This window comes from Bufo gargarizans, chromosome 5, assembly GCF_014858855.1.
Source record: "Bufo gargarizans isolate SCDJY-AF-19 chromosome 5, ASM1485885v1, whole genome shotgun sequence".
NCBI classification, from domain to species: domain Eukaryota; kingdom Metazoa; phylum Chordata; class Amphibia; order Anura; family Bufonidae; genus Bufo; species Bufo gargarizans.
The window spans coordinates 53345517-53370086 of record NC_058084.1 but is presented as its reverse complement, the minus strand read 5'-3'; the positions used below and the strand labels follow the sequence as shown (position 1 = coordinate 53370086).

General features: G+C 45.6%; 1 protein-coding gene across 1 annotated transcript; it reads left to right on the top strand.

The window, feature by feature from the left end:
* The first annotated feature begins 59 nt into the window (after positions 1–59).
* DCAF13 (DDB1 and CUL4 associated factor 13) lies at positions 60–24194 on the top strand. The gene is made up of 11 exons (XM_044294331.1): positions 60–215; positions 3516–3715; positions 7197–7304; positions 7477–7566; positions 9899–10054; positions 12862–12939; positions 13818–13900; positions 15887–16051; positions 18951–19086; positions 23472–23635; positions 23934–24194. The coding sequence occupies exons 1-11, from the start codon at positions 146–148 to the stop codon at positions 24019–24021; spliced, it is 1338 nt and encodes a 445-aa protein (XP_044150266.1). The 5' UTR covers positions 60–145; the 3' UTR covers positions 24022–24194.
* The last annotated feature ends 376 nt before the right edge of the window (positions 24195–24570 follow it).

Sequence of the window (24570 nt, the reverse complement as noted above, 5' to 3'; positions counted from 1 at the left end):
CGCAGATACCCGTCTGGCGTTACGTCACTAGCACGGGCAGACCAGAGTAAAGATGGCCGCCCTGGTGGCTGACGTAAACTACGTCTTCACTTCCTGTCCATGTGGTACGGTGTGAGGGAGAGAAGCGAACTGTACAGTTATCGCCATGAAAGTAAAGGTGCTGTGCAGGAATCCGGATGACTACGTGCGGGAGACCAAAAAGGATCTGCCCCGAGGTGAGGCCGAGGGTGACCGCTTGGAGTGTACGGCCTCCTGGGAGGCTTAGGTCACGTGGTGTAAAGTAGGGTTTGTGGGACTGGGTGAGGGTGGTGAACATGGGTCCTAGGAAGCAGGACTGTCCTGGGAGCCTGCACGATCTAGGCACCAGTGTCCAGGCACAACCAGTCACAGGGCAGCTTTCATTTATGATAGTGCCCGTGAACAATGAAAGCTGCGCTGTGATTGGTTGCTGGGGGTAACAAACTTTATTTTTTATTTTTAGACGGTTTGGTAAATCTGCCCCAGCGGGGGTGCGCAGGGGTGGTGCTCGCGCGCTGCAGGGGCGTCACCGCTACAGCTTTTATTGCAGCAGAAGATTTTCTCATGATATTACCTCAAGTGGAAACCGACATCAGTTGTAAAGATGGACAGGACATAGTCTCCCTCACATATGATCTGCCCAGCATGGCCATCATGGTCTTCTGAGACTCAGAACCGCCAGGGAGACCTAGTGGGACGTTACACGGCTATCGTGCAGTGACTGCAAGGCGCTGCGTTACTCCAGATGTTACAGCTGCTGATGGTCCTCTCTAGGGTGGGCAATGGCGGATTGGTCTGCTGTTATGGTCGGCTTTGGTACCTGATGTTCTTCTCTTTCTACTAGGGATGAGCGAACTTCTGTTTTCAAGTTCAGCGTACAAGGTTCGCCTATGGTCCGTGGTAGCGGAATCCATAACGGAATTCTTAGGTGATCCGAACCTTGTACGTCAAACTTGAAAACACAAGTTCTCTCATCTTTAGGCCCCTTGCACACGAACGTGTGCGCTCCGTGGCCGTATTGCGGACCGCATTTGCGGATCCGCAATACTTGGACACCGTTTCGTGTGCGTTCCGCATCATGGATGCGGACCCATTCACTTTAATGGGTCCGCAAATCCGTAGATGCGGAATGGTGTGGAACAGAACACTACAGAGTGCTTCCGTGGGGTTTCGTCCCGTACTTCCGTTCTGCAAAAAGATAGAACATGTCCTATCTTTTTGCGGAACGGCCGGATCGCGGACCCATTAAAGTGAATGGGTCCGCAATCCGCTGCGGCTGCCCCCCATTGTCCACGTGGCGCTATACCTTCTCATCCTGCTGTAACACATCCAGAAAAGGCAGATGGTATCGGCTTTCTGGTTGTACGGAGGCCTCTAGGAAAGATGGAGCCAGGCCCCTTCAGCCATTTAATTGCCTTGCATGAAACACAGACTCAGTGTGTGGGGCGCAAATAAACAAAAACAAAGCTTAAAGGCTATGTACACATTTGGGGACAATTTTTTTTGATGATTGGAATGTACTAATTTTGGGCTAAAAATATTTATTTATTAAAAATATTGAGCCATTCTGTTACAAAGGGTTAACTGTCTAGCTATGTGAGTAGTACTTTCACTTTGTGCTGCTCATCTAATAACCCTCATCTCTAAATTACTAAGAGGTCATAAACACTTCTTATCAGTAAGATAAGAACTGAGCTATACTGAGTGTTTATAATGTCAGAGAACAGATATGAGGAGTCCGTCAGCTCCCTGTCTGACGGAGCAGAGAAAAAATACAGACCCTGCTAGTAGATAAACTCAAAGCTGTGCAGGGAAAATGGCTCATCATTATTAATAAAGACCAATAAAAAAAACGATTGTTAGGTCAAAATGAGTACAATGCAATAAAAAAAATTGCCCCTAAAGGTGTACATGGCCTTCATAAAAAAAAAAAAAAAAAAAAAAAACAGTTCCCGAGTCCTCCCTCTGGAATCTGAATCAGATTCCAATGATGCTGTGCACGTTGGGCCGCCCGCGGGACTATTGTCCCGCACTCATAAGCTCATATGAGTGCAGGACAATAATCCCGCGGGCAGCTCAACGTCCACAGCATCATTGTAATCTATGATGGTGTGCGCTCCCGTGCGCACGATCAATGCTGCTCCGGGACATATAGCCCGCTCACAGACCTTATGTCTCGTAGGGTCGTGTGCAAGAGGCAATTTTGCAGAACGGGTGCGGACCCATTAATTTTCAATGGGGCCAGAACGGATGCGGACAGCATCTTCCAGATCCGCAATTCTGTTCCCGAAAAAAATAGAACATGTCCTATTCTTGTCCCCATTACGGACAAGGATAGTACTGTTCTATTAGGGACCAGCTGTTCCGTTCCGCAAAATACGGGATGCACATGTACGTCATCCGTATTTTTTGCGGACAGCAAACTACATACAGTCGTGTGCATGAGGCCTAAGAGAGTGCAGTGGTACTGCAATATTACTGATTATCACAACTTGGGACATTGAGTGCAACCCAAAATCTGATCTAGCCTTTCATCAGTGATAGCCACTCCTCAAGATAGGTCATCAGCGGGGGTCTGACACCCCGCACCCCCGCTGATCAGCTGTTCGAGTGTAGCCCAGTCGCCAAAACTACACAATAGCGTCAGCTTTGTAGCGGACAGCACTGTTCCTGTTGAAGTAAAAGATAGTAGTGCTGTAGATGCGAGCGTTGCCCACTACAGTGGTGACGGTGAGGTGTAGTTCCGAATAGCTGATTGGTGGGATGTTGTACCCCTGCCAGTGAGTAATAGCCTATCCTGAGGACAGCCGGTCTTTGTGGGTACAAATTCTGAAAGTGGTGTTTCAGTTTCAGCTAATTAATGGGTAATCCTAGTAAAAAGTTATACAAATTTCCAACATGCTATATGTATCAGTTTCTCACTGTGTTAAAGATCTCTGCTTGCCGTCATTGTATAGAGCCTTTCATTGGATACAAATCTGTTTTAGGCCTCATGGGGCTGCAAAAACTGTGGACAGCACACACCGGTGTCATCCATGTGACTTCCTCATCCGTTGCAAACATATAGAACATGTCCTATGATCGTCTCTTTTGTGGTCAAGAATAGGCATTTCTGCAATTGGGCCTGAGGAAAGTACGAGATGCACACGGACCTCTCCCGTTTATTGCGGATTTGCGCACCGCAAAATAAATACGGTTGTGTACAGGAGGCCTTCGCTGTAGTGATCAGATAACGCAGCTGTCTGTGTGCACTTGAGATTTTCACGTTCTTTAGGTAAATAATGAAAGTTATCATGACAGCAAGCAGAGCTCTTGAAAGCCACGAGGAATTGTTGCAGAAAGTCCAAAAAAAATTGCGGGGGGTATTTGTGTTTCCTTTACGTAGAGATTCTCATTTTTGTTTTGTCATTTATTTTTGGAAAAGTGGTGCCACCATTGATTGAACATGCGGACAGTTTACGGTCAGGATTTTTAACTTTCAATGATTTCTCTCCCAGTTCCACGTAACTATGACCCCTCGCTCCACCCATTTGAAGTACCGCGTGAATACGCCAGAGCCTTAAATGCCACCAAGCTGGAGCGGGTGTTTGCCAAGCCTTTCGTTGCGGCACTGGAAGGTCACAGAGATGGGATCAACTGTATGGCGAAGCATCCCAAGAGCCTGTCCACAGTGCTCTCAGGGGCCTGTGATGGAGAGGTAAGCACCTGGGCAACACTGAAGGCAAGGGTGCGGATCCTGGTTAACGGGGTACCCAGGGCTCCAGATAGTGGTGATCTGTTCTCAGGATAGGTCATCCATATCAGATCTTTGGAGGTCAGCTATTCCCTGTAACCCTCTGTAGCTTCTGGCTCCATTCAAAATGTAGTGGTCGTGCCGGGTTCCTTCAGCTCCGCTCCGGTTCACTTCAGTAGGACCGGAGCTGTAGTAACCTAGAACATCCACTACAGTCTGAATACAGCTGTGCTTCTGGCTTCATGGGTGGGGGTGTCTGACCGCCAAAGATCTGATATTGAAGACCTATCCTGAGGATATATCTCTTTTAACCTTTTGGTGCCCAGTGATCTAGATGTCACAGGCAAAGCCATTCCCAGAGTGACCGCACCCTCTAATTCTTAATTGGCTCTTTAAAGGGGGTTCTCCGTTTTTGCTATATTGATGACCTATCCTCAGGATAGGTCATCGATATCAGATCTGCAGGGGGGCCGACTCCTGGCACCCCCGCCGATCAGCTGTTTGAAGAGAATGCAGCGCTCGTACAAGGGCTGCATTCTGCTCACAGTTTACCTGCTGGCCGTCGACATTGCAGCAGTGGAGCAGTGCAATTACAGCTCAGCCATCCCCATTCACTTCAACTCCTGTCTACTTGAATAGGTCATCCATATCGTATTCCTGGATAACCCCTATAATGTGCGCTCCATTTAGCACATGTGACAGAGGTCTCTGAGGGGCAGCATCAAGCAGATGATCCGACAGGAGGTTAAGGAGTCGGTTAGCGGTCTGCTAAAAAGCTGCCCTAGTACCTCTGCATCAAATCCCCCGCTAGCGACAGTGATGTGCTTTCTGGATTGGAGGAAGAGGGAGAATGTCTTTCATCAAATGACTCCTCTGATGATAAAGCCGCTTTTTCCTACAGAGAACATTAAGGCCCCTTTCACACGGGCGAGATTTCCGCGCGGATGCGATGCGTGAGTTGAACGCATTGCACCCGCACTGAATCCTGACCCATTCATTTCTATGGGGCCGTGCACATGAGCAGTGATTTTCACGCATCACTTATGCGTTGCGTGAAAATCGCAGCATGCTCTATATTCTGCGTTTTTCACGTAACGCAGGCCCCATAGAAATGAATGGGGTTGCGTGAAAATCGCAAGCATCCGCAAGCAAGTGGGTTCTAGGTGACAGTCTATTCACTGTATTATTTTCCCTTATAACATGGTTATAAGGGAAAATAATAGCATTCTGAATACAGAATGTATAGTACAATAGCGCTGGAGGGGTTAAAAATAAATAAAAAAAGTTAACTCACCTTATCCTCTTGATCGCGTAGTTCCCGGTCTGTTCTTTACTAGCTGTGGGCTAAAGGACCTGTGGTGATGTCAGATCACATGCTCCATCACCACGGTGATGGACCATGTGATTGGAGCATGTGATCTGACATCACCACAGGTCATTTAGCCCACAGCTAGTAAAGAACAGACCGGGAACTACGCGATCAAGAGGATAAGGTGAGTTAACTTTTTTTTATTATTATTATTATTTTTAACCCCTCCAGCGCTATTGTACTATGCATTCTGTATTCAGAATGCTATTATTTTCCCTTATAACCATGTTATAAGGGAAAATAATACAATCTTCAGAACATCAATCCCAAGCCCGAACTTCTGTGAAGAAGTTCGGGTTTGGGTACCAAACATGCGCGATTTTTCTCACACGAGTGCAAAACGCATTACAATGTTTTGCACTCGCGTGGAAAAATCGCGCATTTTTCCGCAACGCACCCGCCTCTAATCCGGGCAAAAAAACTGACGCCCGTGTGAAAGAGGCCTAATTCCCTAGTAAAAGTAGTAAGAGCTACTATGGGGTTAGATGACCAAAAGCCGCCACAGTCTGTTCAGGAGTCTATGTTTGAGGGTCAGGGCCCTAAAAGAAGAAACTTCTTTGATGTGCATAAAAATATTCAGGCTGTTATTGATAAAGGATGGAAAAAGCCTGATAGGAAGTTTTATACCCTCCTCTGTTAAGCGTAAATACCCTTTGATGAGGAAGTGACTACCTCTTGGGATAGAGCCCCAAAGCTAGATGTCCCCTTTGAGGATATGTGTTCTCTAAAGGACCCAATAGATAGAAGGGCAGACATTTATTTAAAGAAGAATTGGGAAGCCTCGGCGGCGGCCTTTGGAGCAGCTATTGCCGCTACATCAGTAGCTAGATCCCTTAAGGCATGGATGAAGAAGTTGGAGGATCACATTAAAGGGGGTACCCCTAGGGAGCGGTTTTTATCTTCTTTTCCTAATTTTTATAATGCCCTAGATTTTATGGCTGATGCTTCGGCGGACTCCCTAAGATTATCGGCCAGGGCTTCCGCTTTATCCAATTCTGCCCGTAGAGCTATTTGGTTAAAAAGCTGGAACGGGGATGCTAGCTCCAAAGCTAAGCTTTGTGCCATTCTGTGTCGGGGGGAATTCTTATTCGGCCCGGTCCTCGACGATCTTCTTGATGAGGCCTCTGATAAGAAAAAGGGTTTTCCTTCCACCAGTCAGCAGCCCCCTAAAAAATCTTTCAAGTTTAACAGAGAAGTTTTCAGAGGAAGAGAAAGGTCTAGACAATATACAGGATGAGCAAAAAAGTCAAGAGGGTTTCTTTTTTTCCAGGACAGAGGCCTCTAAGAAGCCGCCCCAATGACGCCAGGTCTCCAGTGGGCGGTTGTCTGTCTCACTTCTTGGGTCAACCCATGGATAAATGCAGTTATAAAAGAGGGCTTAAAATTAAAATTTCAGAAGCTGCCAGCAGAGAGATTCGTGTCGACAGACTATCGTTCAGACCCCCCAGAACAGGCAGCCATCAGTTCAGAGGTTGATTCCCGATTAGTAAAAAAAGTATTGGTGGAGGTTCCAAAGCAGGAAGAGGCAAGAGGATTTTACTCAACTCTTTTTCTTCTATAAAAAAACCGAATGGTTCTTTTCATACAAAAATAAACTTAGTGTCTGAACCGTTATTTGGCGTACCAAACATTTCGGATGGAGTCCATCTAGTCAGCAGTGAACTATCTCTTCCCAGGTTGTTACATGGCCACAGTGGTTCTTAGGGATGCATATTATCATGTCCCTATCCATCCCCACCACCAAAAGTTCTTGAGAGTAGCAGTTCTCCTAGAGAACAGTATTCTGCATGTGTCCGCATCCCTAGTTCCGTATCGCGGACCGCACATAGAGCCGGCCATGTGCGGTCCGCAAAATGTGGAACGCAAACAGCCCGTATCTGCGTTTTGCGGATAACACTTACGGACGTGTGAATGGACACTGAGACTGGTTGAAATTGTACACAAAACGGTCAGTTTTCCCCTGAACAGTTCCCACTCATTGCGTATCGCTCATGTGAAAGAGGCCTTATGGTGGCTACATAGTTGGCTGTGTTTTTATTTTAATGCGGTAATGTAATCTAAAAATTATTTCCACAGGTGAAGATTTGGAATCTGACCACACGAAAATGCACGCGAACAGTACAAGCGCATGAAGGCTTTGTCCGAGGAATGTGTGTCCGATTCTGTGGGACTTCTTTTTTTACAGTATGTACCTGTCCTGCTGTCAATTGTTTAAACATTTTTTTTTAAAAAAGGGTCTCGCAAGCATCTAAGACCCTAAAATGAAACTTCGAATGAAAAAAAAAATAATAATGTAAAAGAATGATATCGATGTGTGAGAGAGATTTACCACTTTGTGTTTCTGTATGTCTACTAGGTTGGTGATGACAAAACAGTGAAGCAGTGGAAGATGGAAAGTCCAGGATATGGCGAGAAAGAGGAGCCAATCCACACAGTTCTAGGGAAGGTAAGTAAGGAATGATGGGATCAGCTCTTTCACTCAAGCATGGGGGTTTAAGACCCGGGACCCCTGTATACTATGTGCACAGCATGACGTAGCCTGTAGTAGGTGCGCCAGGGACCGTTTTACTTGATTTCTGATACTATAGTTCGGGGATGGCCAACCTGCAGCTCTCCAGCTGTTGTAAAACTACAACTCCCACCATGCCCTGCTGATAGCTGTAGGCAGTGTGGGCATGCTGGGAGTTGTAGTTTTGCCACAGCTGGAGAGCCTCAGGTTGGTCATCCCTGCTATAGTTTTATATGGTTTCTCCACCATTTTAGAATTGGGGAAAAATTTCTTAAAAACCTACCAAAAATGTATGGCAGCATACCATTAAACATGCAAACAATAAAATTAAGGATTATTCTGGATTAAAGTGGTACAATACCTACTATACATAAAGAAATGCAAGCTCTTTACGCACATAATTGATCAAACGTGCGTCGGGCCCATCTACCAGCATCAAGGGGGCTTCCGCAGATGGGTACCTAACACTAACACTTGTCTGCATGCTAGCTTTATGGATGTGCTAGTCTAAATTTTCTTGCAGTGTGTTTGGAGGGTAGCCCCTCCTTTAGGCCTCTTTCACACAAGCGTGTCTGGATGCGTTGCGGCAAAACATCGCGAGTAGGTACACAATTGCAGTCAGTTTTGACTGCGATTGCGTTCCGTTGTTCAGTTTTTATCACGCGGGTGCAATGCGTTTTGCACGCGCGTGATAAAAAAACTGAATGTGGTACCCAGACCCGAACTTCTTCACAGAAGTTCAGGTTTGGGTTAGGTGTTGCGTAGATTGTATTATTTCCCCTTATAACATGGTTATAAGGGAACATAATAGCATTCTGAATACAGAATACATAGTACAATAGGGCTGGAGCACTTGCTTGCGGTCGCTTGCGATTTTCACGCAGCCCCATTCACTTCTATGGGGCCTGCGTTGCGTCAAAAACGCACAAAATAGAGCATGCTGCGATTTTCACGCAACGCACAAGTGATGCGCGAAAATCACCGCTCATGTGCACAGCCCCATAGAAATTAATAGGTCCGGATTCAGTGCGGGTGCAATGCGTTCAATTCGCGCATTGCACCCGCGCGGAAAACTCGCCCATGTGAAAGGGGCCTTAGATTGAGCACTCCACGCCCATCTGCCCAGGTCTTCTGAGCAGAGTATAAATGTAGCTGGTTCCTACTCTGCCCTGAATATTGTAGGCTTAGGTTAGGCCCAGGAAAGGCAGTTCTGTTAGTGTTAGGTACCCATCTGCAGAAGCCACCTTGATGCCGGTAGAGCCCTAAGTTAAAGGGGTCATCCAACCCCTATAATCAGCATTCCCAATGCCCAGGCCCCTCGTATGCATGATACTTACCTGCTCCCAGTCATCTGCGTCACTCCGGATCCCTGCACGGCTGCCACTGGATCTCCCTAGGTAGGCTCTTCCCCGTCGCGGCCTGCTGTTGACTGCTAAGCCTCTTTTCTTTTGATAATTATGCTCATTAGATTGAGCACCTCAGTGGCCAGACCCCTCAGAGCACCAGTTTTGTAACACCCCTATGTTATGGCCACACCCCCTTCTTCTGGATTGACAGGACTAAATATCTCGTCTAGCCCTGGGCAGATGGCTCTGTGTCTCTGAGGCTGCAATCAAAATATGTGCTGTTCAGTCATTATAAAGACATGTCGGTTTACATTCGTTCCATGATTCCCTTCTCAGCCAAGATAATATCATCAGGATGGGATTTTTACTGCGTACCCAGTATATCTGCTGTAGTTTCCAGACTGCAAATCTGAATCGACAAGGAAGGCTGGGAAGGTTCTGCCTAGATTCCTGCAGAAGGTAGCTCTGGCCTGTAATACAGGCAATTGCTCCCAGTGGCTGTATCCCTATGTAAGAAACCTAGTGCAGGATACAAGCCCTATAAGCATCACCCTTTAAGGGTGATTCTGACCCCCAAATCTTTTGCATCACTAATGCTACAAATGTTTGCACAGACAGATTCCACTTGTCATAGTGCAAAGGGAGAGAGAAGCTGCTCTTTGGTATCGTGAAAGATTTCAGCGCTAAGATCTCCCCTAAAGAGCAATTTATAAAGTGGGGAGCTGTGACCCCCTATCATGGCTCAAAGGACTTTGGAGAGGGGGACAGAGTGTGATGATAGGAGTTCACAGACTACAGGTCGCCGTAGAATACCCCTGTACGCAACTGACTGCGACTCCTAGGCCGCAGACTTTGCAGATTTATAAAGAAAGCTATTCTAATATATACTGAAATGACTAATAATCCACGTCTCACCTCCGCAGTCAGTCTTTACAGGCGTGGACCACCACTGGAGGAAGGCTGTGTTTGCTACGTGTGGACAGCAAGTGGATATCTGGGATGAACAGAGGACCTCTCCTATGCGATCCTACACCTGGGGAGTTGACAGCATCACCTCTGTGAAATTTAATCCTGTTGAGGTACAATAACTCAGTTGGGGCAATGGGGCACTGGCCGCTGACATTAGTAGGTCATGTACATTGTGTTCTATGAGAATTTGACATTCTCTTGCACATGATTTTTTCAGTGAAGATTTTGACCTACGGTGCGGATTTTAAAATCCGCAACATGTCAATTTATTTTATTTTTCCTGTCTGGATTTTCTCTATTCGCTTCAATGGGGACAGAAAAATCCGCACCAAAACTGCATGCGAAGTCGCACCAATTGATGCGGTTTGACTGCACGGGTTTCCCTGTGAACAACCTGCGGATTGTCCGCACATAAATCCTGAACCTGTGCATTTACCCTTTGGCTAAATGTACATGATCAGGATTTAGTGCAGATTTGCATGTGGAAAAATCCGCACTGTAGGTCATGTACTGTATTATATGAGAATTTGAAATTCTCATGCACAAGATGCGGATTTGACCTACGGTGCAGATTTAAAAATCCGCAGCATGTTAGTTTATTTTATTTTTCCTGGCCTGATTTTCTTCATTCGCTTCAATGATGAAAGGAAAATCCGCACCAATTGATGTGTATTGACTGCACAGATTTCCCTGCGGATTGTCCGCACATAAATCCTGAACGTGTACGTTTGCCCTAATAGTCACATAGTCACTTCTCTGCTTGCCTTTTGATCTGATCATTCATACTCAAGTCACTAGTATAAGCCATCTCCAGAGACGGGATAAATATCAGTTTCCTGAGGGATCAGACTACTTGGTAGAAGCAGGAGGCGGAAAGAGCTGCTGAAGGGAGACAGAGGTAAACCTACAATACTATCCATGCACTAGCCAGCTGCTTAGAGGACCTGTCCCCTCTCCTGACAGGCCTGTTTTAATTGCTTCATGCATTCTCCATGTAATAAGAATTCTGGAGCACCTATTCTTATGGCTCCATGTTGTGCCATTCCTTTATTATTTCTACTAGAAGTTATGAATGAATTGCTAGCAGTCTGCAGTAACGGTACAGATGGGAGGTAACCAGTTGGGGGTGTGTACCTGAACAGTCTGAAAATGACAGCACTGATTAGACAGAGGGAGACTGCCCAGGTACACACCCCCAACTGGTTACCTCCCCTCTGTACCCTTACTGCAGACTGCTAGCAATTCATTCATAACTTCTAGTAGAAATAATAAAGGAAGAATGGCATAACATAGAGCCATAAGAATAGGTGCTCCAGAATTGTTAGTACGTGGGGAATGTATAAAGCTATTAAAACTGGCATATCAGGACCTCTTAAAACGCCTTGCACTCACGATCCTTTACATGAATCAAATGCAACAAACCACAAGGGACACTTGTATTGCAAAACTTATTTTCTTTATTAAATATTTCCCTATACAGTAGTAAATGAGACAGTATATTTATACCAGTCTATTAGAGGTTGCATAAAATCCGCTAGTCCATTCATAGCAGCAGCGGATCATACATAGTGGCTTGGCTCACCCCAGAGATGGACAAGAGGTTTTGCAGTACAAGTGTCCCCTTGCCGTTTGTTGGAGGGAGACAGAGGCACGGACACTGCTTCTTCTTCTACCAAGGTTTCCAGCTGACACCAGCACTAGATTTTTCAAAATGTGTATTTTCCACCGTGCAGTTCGTCTGGTCCCTTATAAGTCTGATGTTTTCTGTTCTGTGGAGATCACTTTTCAGCTGTCATCACAGGTAGGATTATAAAGACATGTAACACCTGTGTATAGATAACATAGGATCTCTTCTTTCAGCTCCTCTCCTACCCCGCACAGTGACCTCATGCATATGACTACTAATGGCTAGGCTGCACTTCTATTTGCATCTTACTCCATGGCAAGTACTCCATGGCCTTGCTATTAGCGGTGATCACTATGCAGATCCTGCTACCGAGATGCCCAGTGTACAGGCGCTCCAATACCTGTACTATAATGAACCATCATCTGACCATGACAGTTTTGTATCCCAGTGAATGACTGCAGGCAGAGATTCTGAAAACAGAAGTCTGTCTTGACCTACACGGCAATTTTTGACGCGACACGTGTCACTCGCCTGAGTATCTCGCTGTAGCATTGCTGCCCTAGGAATGAATGGGGTCACGGCATGACTCGCACATCTGCTGTGACCACAAAATGCGAATTGCTAAAAATCCAGCAGTGTTCTGCTGCAACCTTACTCATTCCTATGGCAGCTCTGCTACACTGCAGTCTTTGGGTGCACGACATGTCAGACCCAATATTGCCAAGTAGACGCTCATGGTCTGAACAAAATAGTTGATATAGTTTTGTATAGGATTCATAAGTCTGCAGTGTTGTTGCCCAGAAACTGCCCAGTAGTGTTAAATAAGTATTCCCATCTCAGACACTGGGGGCATATTGCTAGGAAATGCCCCAAATGTCTGATAGGTGCGGTTCCAACCTCTGGGACCCGCACCGATATATCGAGAACGGAGCCTGCAAAGTCCCTCACGGTGCACCACACCTGCGCGGCTGCCCTCTATTCGTTCCTATGATAGAGCACTGGCTCGGCTATTTCCGTCAGCCCTATAGAAGTGAATGCAGCGGTGGCTGCGCTTGCGTGGTGCGCTTCCCAATCATTTCAATGGGGCTTCCGAAAAATATTTTCGGAGCTCCCATAGGAATAAAAGGAGACATCAGGGGCATATACTAGCGATATGCCCCCAATGTCCAAGATGGGAATAACCACTTTAACTAGTTCTTGTATATCTCGGGGTTATACAACATGGACGTTTTTAACAGTGTTAACATTATTATCTTATTTGAAATATTTCCGGATGACTCTGTTTTTCAGACACACGTGTTAGGAAGCTGTGCTGCTGATAGGAGTATTGTCCTGTATGACATACGGAAGCCAACACCACTGAAAAAGGCAAGTCCCTCAGCGATGACTCTTCTCGTGTGTATTACTGACCAGGTGCCGGAGTTCTGCCACAACCTCTCTTTCCACATGTTAGAGAGATTTAGCCGCTGTGGTCACCTCCGTTTTTTTTTTTGCCCTAATGTATCTAAAATGAATCCACCCTAATTAAGAATTCCCTTGCCTTTTTTGTTTTTACTTCAGTTTGTTAGTGGCTTTATTTCAGGAAACCTGCTTAGAAAAACTGCAAATGTTTGCCTTTTTCTGACACTGATATAATAAAAATGGCTGGCTCACAGTAATTTGCATTTAGTTTTACTAGTACATATCATAAAATACATAGAATTAACATTCATATAAAAAATGCTTATAAGTAGAAGTTAATTTCATGTACAGTCCCTTTAAATGCAGAGCTCTCGCATATAAAATAAAAATACAAAGTAGCAGCTTCCTTATAGTTTCCTTTAGAGCGTCTTTTTTTTTTTTTTTTTATATATATATATATATATATATATATATATATATATTATATAACTCCACATTCTGCTGTTCCTCTGTTATTATTCCTGGAAATGTATGAATAAATTAACTGCGCGTTGTTATTCCTTTTGTCAGCGGGCCTCATCCCTGCACAGTCTGACACGAACCAATCAGTGCAGACTGTGTTAGATTTTATAGCTTCACAAGTTGAATGCTAGCACACTTGTATAATATCCAGGAGGAATAACTGGAGGGGCATAATGCACAGATCTTAGAAAAGATTCTACAGAGTTGTTATCTAATGGCGAATACAAGTATTTTCTGAGAATGGAAAGCTGACGGGTACTCTGTTATATGTAGTTCTCCCTCTGTTACATGTAAATTATCCATGTCTTTCTCTTTTGGGGCAGATTATTCTAGAAATGAGGACAAATGCGCTCTGCTGGAACCCTATGGAAGCCTTTATTTTTACTGCAGCTAATGAGAACTACAAGTAAGTACAAATGGCATACAGATAGAGATGAGCGAACTTCTGTTTTAAGTTCGGCGTCTAAAGTTCGGGTTTGGATTAGCGGAGAATCCCGATCTGGATCCGGATATGGATTCCGACTTCCGTTGTGGTCCGTGGTAGCGGAATCAATAATGGCCGATTATTGATTCCGCTACCACGGACCACAACGGAAGTCGGAATCCATATCCGGATCCAGATCGGGATTCTCCGCTAACCGGAAGCCGAACTTTAGACGCCGAACTTAAAACAGAAGTTCGCTCATCACTACATACAGATTGTCAGACTTTGCTGAGTATCTCGTTTGGATAGAACAGGTCTGTCCAACGAGTTTGGTGCGTGGGAGATACGTTTACTCACTAATTCTGCCTCGCCTATAAGGGGGCCTGCACTGGGTGCAAGAAATCTGCATCAAAACTGCACATAAATCTTCACTATTTATTGCGGTTTTGGCAAGTTTTTTTGTGTGGTTTTGATAAGGTTTTGCTGCAGATCTCATCCTTCCTTTGAAAAGGGTGGAATCTGCAAAAAAAAAAAAACCCACAACAATAATTGACATGCTGCAGATCTCAAAACCCGCGCAGCAGGTCAGTTTCTGCAGTGTACATGAAATTTCTCTAATCTCATACACGTTGCTAGTACTTTGAGAAAAATAGCAGTGAAATCCAGCTTCCCATAAAAAGATAAAGTTTATTTACTTGCGGTAAATTCCAGACATCACTTGCACGTACAGTCCATTCTTATGTACAGTTTACGAGTTTTGGACCCTTGTGTACCGGTCCTTCATCGCGCAGACTGTACATGAGAATGGACTGTACGTGCAAGCGATGTCTGGATTATACCGCAAGTAAATAAAGTTTCTTTTTATGGGAAGCTGGATTTCACTGCTATTTTTCTCAATTTGGTGTATGGCTGTGTCCTGGCGTTTTTCGTGCCTCCCTAAGAACAACACAGGTGAGCACTGCCGTTTTTTCCTTTGTAACGAGACGTTGCTAGTACTGTATTACACTGCAGTTATTCTGCAGAAAATCTGTGCAGAACAATTGGGCGTAATCCACACCGTGTGCATTCACCCTAAGGCCCCTTTCAGACGAGCGAGGGTCACGCTGCAGACTCGCAGCACCCAGCCTGACCTCCCAGCACTGCCGGGGTCGCATAGCATTATACTGATTTATGATGTTATGTAACCCTTAGAGGTCTGGAATGTATTGGATAACACTAACAGCATTATGTCAGTGCTATCCAATACATTCCAGAACTGTAAGGGCTCTTTCACACGAGCGGATGCCGTGCGGGTAATCCTCTGTGTGAAAGACAGCCAAGCCCTGCTCCGGACAGCAGAGACATGATTGATAATGCTCTTTTCCTCTCTGTGACCTTTTTACTACAAAATCACGGTGACCACTTTATCTCACTGTGATTTTGTAGTAAAAAGGTCACAGAGAGGCAAAGAGCATTATCAATCATGTTAATGCTCGGGGTCTCTGCTGTCCGGAGCGGGGCTTGGCTGTCATTCACGCAGAGGATTACCCGCACGGCATCTACTCGTGTGAAAGAGCCCTAAGGGTTTCATAGCATCATAAATCAATATAAAGCTGGGAGTTCAGGCCAGATGCTGCGCTGCGAGTCCGCAGCGAGACACTCGCTCGTCTGGAAGGGGCCTAAGAGTGTCGGATGCACTGATCTCCATCATCATGCGTTAACACCAATGACAAGTTAGTGACACAACCCCTTGTCACACCCTCTGTATGAGTGAAGAGCCTCTAAGTGTCAGTGGCTCCAACACCCGTCCTTGTATTACATAATTAGACATTTTTTTGATCGCCAAGTAATACTACATTTCCCCTGTGTAGAATGATATTGTATGGCCGCTGGTACCATTCCTATAAGGCTATTCACTTGGGGTTTCGGGAGGTGATTGTCAAGCCTTCTCACCAACTAGGATGCTCATGGTATTGTCTTGTCCTGCAGATTGTACACATATGACATGCGAAACATGGAAGCCCCCGTATGTGTACATATGGACCATGTGTCAGCTGTCCTGGATGTTGACTACTCTCCAACCGGGAAAGAATTTGTGACCGCCAGCTTTGATAAATCAGTTCGCATCTTTGCCTCTACAAGTGGGCACAGCAGGTGAGTTTCTCCCCAGAACCATTCAAAAAGAATGGATGATAAAAGTTAAATATGTTTATGATTCGGATAATACTGGACCCCAGAAAATAGTTCAAGCAGGGTGAGAAATCCTGACGTAGCGAGGTTCACAACTGGGAGCTGCAAAATCCGTACGAGAATGTAGCCACTCCTTATCACAAAGCCCAAGGCCTCATGCACTCGGCCGTTGCTTGGACGTTCTGTGCATTGGGGACTGCAATTTGTCTATCCGTGCTGCTATCTCCGACACACTGTTATGGGGGATGTGTGGCTGACGCATTGTTATGGGGGATGTGTGGCTGATGCACTGTTATGGGGGATGTGTGGCTGTCTTTTATGTGATTATAACCCCCATCATCCTAAAGAATACACTGTACATTGGTGTATTCTCAAGGATGAGGGGAGTTATAGTCAGATTAAATATAAACACTATCCAGGGACTGTTCTGTAATTGGCATATGTTTATAATAAATATGACTATAACCCCCCTCATCCATAGGAACCCACTCATATACTGCAGTACATGGATGAAAGGTGTTGTAGTCATATATGGCACATTTACAGTAATTTTTAGATTGCCCTGAGCTCCACTCACCCAGGGACTGGGTCCACAAAACCTCTATACACAGCAGGAGCAGAGCTGGTACAGCGGGAAATTGGAAGGAAGCTGATTGGTGGAGGTGTGAGCAGCATCAGTGCGCTCGCCACCAATCAGCAGGACTAATGAAGTGAGGGCTGGCGGCAGCAGAGCACATTCATTGAAGCCTCCAGCCCGCCCAACGGTGGGCCCAGGAGAGCCTTGAAAAGGTATGATGGACGTGCAGGCTGGAAGCACAGTAAGTGAAGCCGCCAGCCCACCCAACAGCTTATTTCAATAGTGCAGCCCCCCTCAATATGGACGCTGGCAGCAGAGGATGCACAATAAGTGAAGCCGCCAGCCCGCCCATCCCTGGTGCGGTCTTGTCAAGGAAGTGCGGGCTGGCGGCAGAAGCCTTCAGTGAAGCCGCCAACCCGCCCAACAGTTTAATGGCAGGCTCAGGAGCTGTTAGTGAGAGCTCCATCAGTAGGAGTACCAGTAGGGCTGCAGCTATCGACTATTTTTATAATCGAGTATTTAATTGATTTTAATACAATGATTAATCGAGTACTCTAATAACAAAAAACAAATTAAAAGAAAGTTTTTCTTTATAAAAATTCATCAGCCACCCAGTGCCACCAGCTTGCCCCCCAGTGCCACCATCTCCCCCTCCTAGCCATGTCCCCAGTGCCAGTGAAATAAAATACTTGCCTCTCCTGTAGGGGAGCCGCTCCATCATCTTCTTCTCCGTGCGTGCACTATGAACTGACGATGTGTCAGGATACAGCGCGGCGCGGGCTGACGGGTGACCATGGAGCTGTGAGTGATAGCAAGCGCTTTGCTTCCGCTCCGTGGTCACATGACGCAAACAAATCGCCGATGCAGAAAATTTGTATTGAGAATTTTTTGTGTCGAATTCCTCGATTCAAACAAGTAATCGTTTCAGCCCTACCTACCAGGCAGTATGTCTAGTTTAATAGGGTTGATCCCGGTGACAGACGCTTTGAAGTGGTTTTCCAGGTGTCGGTAGTTTTAGCAGGCACGGCGCTGTTCAGGGACTCGGTGTCATGCTCCACACTCCTCTCCAGCCCTTCCAATCACCCTTTGTATACAAGTAATTCTTTTAGTTTGCTGTTTGAGTTGCTCTTCTTTCCTCTGCACGAGCGCAAATCCAGCTGTTGTGTGCTGGGACTGCGCGTATGCATTGCACATGAACAGGACGTCATTTATGGCGCTTCCATTGAGCGGCATCTTCTCTCAGTTTAACTGATTTACAAATTGGGACACTTTGGCCAAAGGAGGGACATGGTGATGCTATAGGATTTTCTTCTCTGCAAAATGGCCCAGAAGTCACATTCTTAGGGCTCATTCAGACGGCCGTATGCTGTCAGCCAAAATACGGATCCGCATTTTTGCGGACAGCATACGGCCGTCTGAATGGGCACTTACAGCTTCCTGCACCCTTGTGTGTGTGACTTCAGGAATTTTCATTTTCAAGCATACCATTCCAGTCTTCAGCACTCTTGACATGAGGAAATTCTTCATAGAAACATCCGGATAGCCCTTGGTTCTTTACCGTACTTTATCTGAGCATATGAAGGGAATAAGGGTCCATTTACACGTCCGTATGTGTTTTTGTGGATCCGCAAAACATAGACACCGGCACTCTCATAGAAAATGCCTTTTCTTGTCTGCAATAGGACATGTTTTTTTGCGGAACGGAAGTGCAGATGCGGACAGCACATTCTGGCCCCATTGAAAATGAATGGGTCCGCACCTGTTACACAAAATTGCGGAACAGATGCGGACCCATTTTACAGACGTGTGAATGGACCCCAAGAGGGACCTCTTGCATAGGGAGTGTCCTCTTTCCGCCAGAACTGGTAAAAAGAAACAGCTCTAGCAGACTTTGGCCAACCATATATTAAAGGGGTTGTCTCGCTCCAGCAAATGGCATTTATCCTGTGGTGTGTAAGCACGACCACCGCTGGTGGATTGCAGAGTGGTCGTAACCATGGAAACAAGCAGTGTACAATATGGTGGAAAAATGAATCCAGCCAGCAAAGGAAGCAATATGGACAATCGCAATACATTAGTAAGTGCCTTGTTTTCACTTTCTCTACGTGAGGCTGCCATATATTTATATGTTGCTGCACCCTCTGTTGGAGCTGTAATGGCAGTACTCTATAGATAGCAATAACTGTGACTTATTTGCTACGGAGCACAGTTGCGGTAAGTCATGTATTGTACGTTCATGAATGATTTTTCCAGAGATCTAACCCTGAATTGTGCTATCCATCACAGGGAAGTGTATCACACAAAGAGGATGCAGCACGTCACCTGCGTCCGGTGGTCTTCCGACAACAAGTACATTCTCTGCGGCTCGGACGAAATGAACATCCGTATTTGGAAAGCAAACGCCTCCGAGAAACTTGGCCTGGTAAGATCGCCAGCATTGTCCTAGAGAGCAATACATTATATGCAGCTGCAGTGTCCCTTCAGTGCTCCTATGGGCAGATTATACAGCAAAGCCCAGTAATAGAAATGTGAATCACACCACCGCCTGACTCATGCCGCACAGCGTCGCGCTCTCAGGTCAGTGACTCACTCAGCAGCACCTTCACTGCTCTCCTTTTTATTATTCCTTAGCTTACCGTCACATGTGCAGGCACTAACGTTTGAAAGGGGTGTCCTGGTTTCACCAAGTAAAAGTAAAGTCCTTGTATAATGAACTGTTAGGTTCCATTCAGACGTCCATAAGTGTTTTGCAGATCCTCAAAACACGGATACCGGCTGCGTGCATTCCGCATTTTGTGGACCGCACGTGGCCGGCACTACGATAGAAATGCCTATACTTGTCTGCAAATGCGGACAAGAATAGGACATGTTCTATCTTTTTTGCAGGGCCGCAGAACGCAACTACGGATGCGGACAGCACATGGTGTGCTGTCCGCATCTTTTGCGGCCCCATTGAAATGAATGGGTCAGCACCTGTTTCGCAAAATTGCGGAGCGGATGCGGACTGGGAAATAGACGTGTGACCCTAATAAAGTTTTCCCTTGTACAGTGTGGATCACGGCTGGGCAAGGACAGGTGCACGTCTAGTTACAAGACACATCTAGCAATGTCCTGCCCCTTTGTGATCATCCAATGGCTAGGACAGCTAGTGAGGATACTGTCCTACATAGTGGAAACCGGGCGGTCAAGCGACAGAGATGCATCTGTAGCCGCAGCCGCGTGAGTCTGTAGTGGGTTTCTCATCAGTTGATTCAAACTGATTGTGAAATGACCGATGAATGTTAATGAGTGCACATTTTCGCAGTGTCAGACCGTGTAAGGACACATGCTTTTGGCTAGAGGTCAATTGATCATACACTTCCAAGAGGAATAATAGAGTACATGAGGAACTCTACAACATTCTGTGTTTAAGGGCTCTCGCATGCGACTGTATACACTTTTGCAGTCGGCCAATGACGGATCCAGTCTGGGATCCTGCCACCATTTATTTTTTTCCGGCTGCAGAAATGTCCTAACCTTTCTGGACAAGAATAAGATATGTTCTATTTATTTTTTATTTATGCGTGACAGCGGAACGGACATACGGATAAGGACAGCACACAGTGTGCTGTCCGCATCCTATGTGGGCCCGTTGAGATGAATGGCTCTGCATCTGATCCGCAAAAAAGACGTAGATGGGATGTAGACCGAACATACGGCAGTTTGGAAGTCTTGTATAGGGAGGAGCAGCACCCGCGCCTCTTTGTTATATACTTAAGCAACCCCCTACCTTCACCCTCTCCAAGTCCATTACGGTGCCAGAAATTGTGCTGCAAATCCGTTTACCTAATTTCTGTTCCTGGTTCGGCAAGCCGCAAGAGCAAGTAAACATCACGCCCATGAATAATTTAGTATGTGTTTTTGTCTTATGCAAATTGCTACTATCAGCGTCGTTCCGAGTGGATCCGTCCAGCCGTTGACCACATGGAGGCGCTCTCCAGCCTTGCACTGCCGCAGGGGACATCAGGACTCCTGTAAATGGCCCCGCTGCTTATTTAACTTTCAGCGTTCAGGTCATTGCTCAACACTTTAACGAGAAAACGCAATTAATTGAATCCTAATTTGTTTACCTCCTAGCATGCGTCCAATGCAAATCGCCAGGAGAGCGCTACTTTGTAGTCGTTTAATGACTGAGGGGTCCACAGGGGTCCAACGTGGGGTGGGGGGGGGATTGTTTTCTTCACTTACTGCTCAGTGGAGACGGTGACCTCTTTCCATTCTCTTAACGTCACCTTGAATTCCATAGAGTTTACGGTAAAGAATGAGGCTGAATCCCTCCAGGTTTAATATGGTGCCATACAGGGCTTTATACAAGGCAACGTGGCACCTGCGGACTGTGTCAGAATAAGGCAGAATAGAACATGTCCTATTCTTGTACGTTTTGCGGATCAGGATAGGCATTGTTTTAATGGATCTGTAAAAAAAAAAAAAAAACTGATGCAACACGGATGGCATGCGGACTTCATTCGCATTTTGCATCACGGTTTCTGTTATCACTGAAACTGTGACTGCAATGCAAGATCCGTCACATGGATACCTGCGTTTTTGTAGATTTGTCTCTGACACCGGCTGACCTGTTACATGTGCGCTTGGCACCTGAATGCATCCGTGTTGGTCCCATGTTCATATGTGCCCGCATTGCTGAGAAACATGTTTTATTACATGCAAATGAGCCTCTAGGAGCAATGGGGGCGTTACCATTACACCTAGAGGCTCTGCTCTCTCTGCAGAAGGCGCAGCAGCTTCATAGAGAGCAGAGCCTTTTGGTGTAACGGTAACTCCCCCATTGCTCCTAGAGGCTCATTTGCATATAATAAAACATCACTTATTTATTATCAAATATTCTTTATTATTAAATATTAAACCATCATTTTTCTCAGCAATGCGGGCACATATGAACATGGGACCAACACAGACGCCTTCAGCTGCCAAGCGCACATGTAACAAGTCAGCCAGTGTCATAGGGACAAAACTGCTGACAGATGCCCTATAATGTCTGCTGTGCCTTTTTATTTTATTTATGACCTCTTCCAGTCAAAGCTCAGGCCTCCTCCTTGCCTGTTGTGCTGAAAGGGTTAAATGTGCTGTTTTTCTGCGTCCCCCGGTAATGTACTGTGCAGACACAGGTTTTGTTCCACTAAACTGTTTACGGTAGTTTGTACCAAATCAGCAACATCACTTTACTGTTCTTCAATTAAATTACAGAAAATCATTGCTTTTAATTAGAATAAAAGCCTCGCTCGCAGACTGCTGACAACCTGCTGCACCATGGAAAAAACACGAGACCTGTTCAGGGAGGTGACCATCACCAGTCTATGGGAGAGGGCAAAGATGTCGCCACCACCCGTCCGATCCAGAACGATCTGATATTTAGTTTTTTTTGTTGGACGGACTTTATACTTTTTCCTTTTAAATCCGATGTGGTGGGGAGCGGGATGCTGTGCCTGGAGCCTGCCTTCAGAAAGGTGGCCTACGCTCGGCACACCAGTAGATGTTTTGCAGCGGCTAGGACTCTGGCGTAAATGGTTTGCCGTCTTTTACTGTGCACTTCATTTTGGAGTGTGAGAAGAAACTGAAAAACCTGATGAAACAGGACAAAGATAGAAACTCCATGCAGAGGTGGTCAGGTTTCAAACCAAGGATCCAGTGCAGTGAAGCTCCATTGCCCAAACACAGTGCCCTCCTAAGGGTACATTTACACACGCCCGTTTTCTGAAACTTTGAAAGTCTATGGGGCTTTTCACATGGCTGTGTTTTTATTATTTCTTTTGTTTTGTTTTAACAACCAGTAAATAGCGTCCATCAAAAAATAGGAAATATCCTATTTTTGCCTTTGGACCCCATTGAAATCAATATACCTGTTTTTAACAGCTGTTTAGACAGGAGTGCACCCATCTAACGACCAGAAAAAAACAAAAACCTCATCCACTTACACACGAGGGAACACTTGCTCTGCACTGGAGGCAGCAGGACCTGACACTGCTAGCGTTGTGACATCATGATGCTGGGAGCATCAGGTCCTGTTGGATGTAGTGCCGAGTGCATGTTCCCAGGATTGCCTGTGGTAAGGGGAGTATTTTATTTTAATTTCCTGGCACTATCATGGGTGGGGTTGGGTCTGTGGGCTATATATATCTCTATCTATCTATCTATCTATAATTTTATACATGGGTGCGCTGTGGTGGCATTTTATACACGGGTGCGCTGTGGTGGCATTTTATACACGGGTGCGCTGTGGTGGCATTTTATAAACGGGTGCGCTGTGGTGGCATTTTATACACGGGTGCGCTGTGGTGGGGCCATTATGGATACTGGGGACACTGCAGGGGTGGAGGTTTAAAAAAACAATTAAATTAATCTGTTTTTATTGACTCAAAATGGCCATGAAAAACGGACCGTTTATCCGTATTTAACATCCGTCATGTGAATGTCGCCTAAGGATACAGACTTGGTGCATTTGTCCCGTATTTTTGGTGCAGATTTACAGTACAGTGCTAGTGAAATGTAGTATATTTTAGCACTTATTTTGGGTTGTTTCGTATTTGACACGTAGTTTTTCACTGTAAAAAATCTGCTAAATATACCTTAAATGTGGCTGCAGGGTCGGCTCCAGAAAGTCTTGTTTGACGGTGTTCTAGTTCTGTTCCCTCTGCAGGCATCTAGTCCTGATTTTCCTTTAGGTCAATAGTGGACATATCTTTTCCTTTTAGTACCGGGGACCTGACGTCGGGTCCCTATTCATGTGACACTTGTGTTATTCTCTTTCAGTTATCACCACGAGAGAGGGCTGCACAGAACTACAACCAGAAACTGAAGGAAAAATTCAAGCATCACCCCCAGATCAGGAGAATCTCCCGCCACAGACACCTCCCCAGGCCCATATACAGCCAGATACATGAGCAGCGCGTCATGAAGGAGGCTCGCCGCAAGAAGTATGTACTCTGTGTGTCGCCACATACTGTGAGATGTGTGGATCGGCAGTGGTGGCCGAATACTGCGGGGGCCACTCTTTCAGGACTGAAATATAGGACCCCTATTCTCGGGATCAGTGGGGGTCCTAGCAGTCAGACCTCCTGCGATCAGTTAGTTATCCCGGGGATAGCTTTAATACTTGGCCCAACCCCTTAAACTATTTAGTTGACGATATTTGATCCTTCTAGAAAACTATATCTATGACATGAGATGAAACTCATTTCATTTTATTCATTTTTATAACTTTTATTTTTTCAGGGATTTGAATCGGCGCAAACACAGCAAAAAGGGCACGGTGCCCATCATACCAGAGAAGAAGAAGCATGTGGTGGCAGTGCTGGAATGAAACCTGTCCTCCTGAGAAGTTGTACAGTTCTCCTATCCCAGACTTTGTACTATGGCACCAGGAATATCCCTGTATTTATGGGATTAGCAGGAAGTGAACTCATGGGAAGTTTTTGGTACCCATTGATGCTTTTTTGGAAGCAGCATCTTCAAATAAAAAGTATATTAACTAAACTATCATCCATCTTTTTAATTTAGGCCAAAGCTTCGGGTATTGTACTAGTTATAGTAAAGGGAACGTGTCATCAGAACAAGACCGTACTGTTTGACGCATCTTGGCTTTTTCACTCTGGCCAGTAAAATTAGATTGACCCTGCCTGGTCTGTGTCAATTTTCAACTCCCATTTCATTAACAACTGCAGAATTACAATGACATATAGCAACTATTTAAATAGATAACACAGGATCCACCGTTCACAATAGGGGATGGTCACAGCTCACCTCCTCTCCCTCCCTGCATAATGACCTCTGCACAGGTTACAGAGCATGCCCACAACACTCACAGAAGTCAGTGGTGCAGGTTTACTAGCCATGTAGACGGTGTACTCTT

What these genes read in the sequence shown, in the direction of transcription:
- DCAF13 (XM_044294331.1), top strand. Translation starts at nt 146, where the DNA reads ATGAAAGTAAAGGTGCTGTGCAGGAATCCGGATGACTACGTGCGGGAG. An exon ending in GTGGGACTTCTTTTTTTACA is followed by an intron (nt 7,305 to 7,476) that starts GTATGTACCTGT and finishes TATGTCTACTAG; the next exon opens with GTTGGTGATGACAAAACAGT. An exon ending in TCTACAAGTGGGCACAGCAG is followed by an intron (nt 16,052 to 18,950) that starts GTGAGTTTCTCC and finishes TATCCATCACAG; the next exon opens with GGAAGTGTATCACACAAAGA.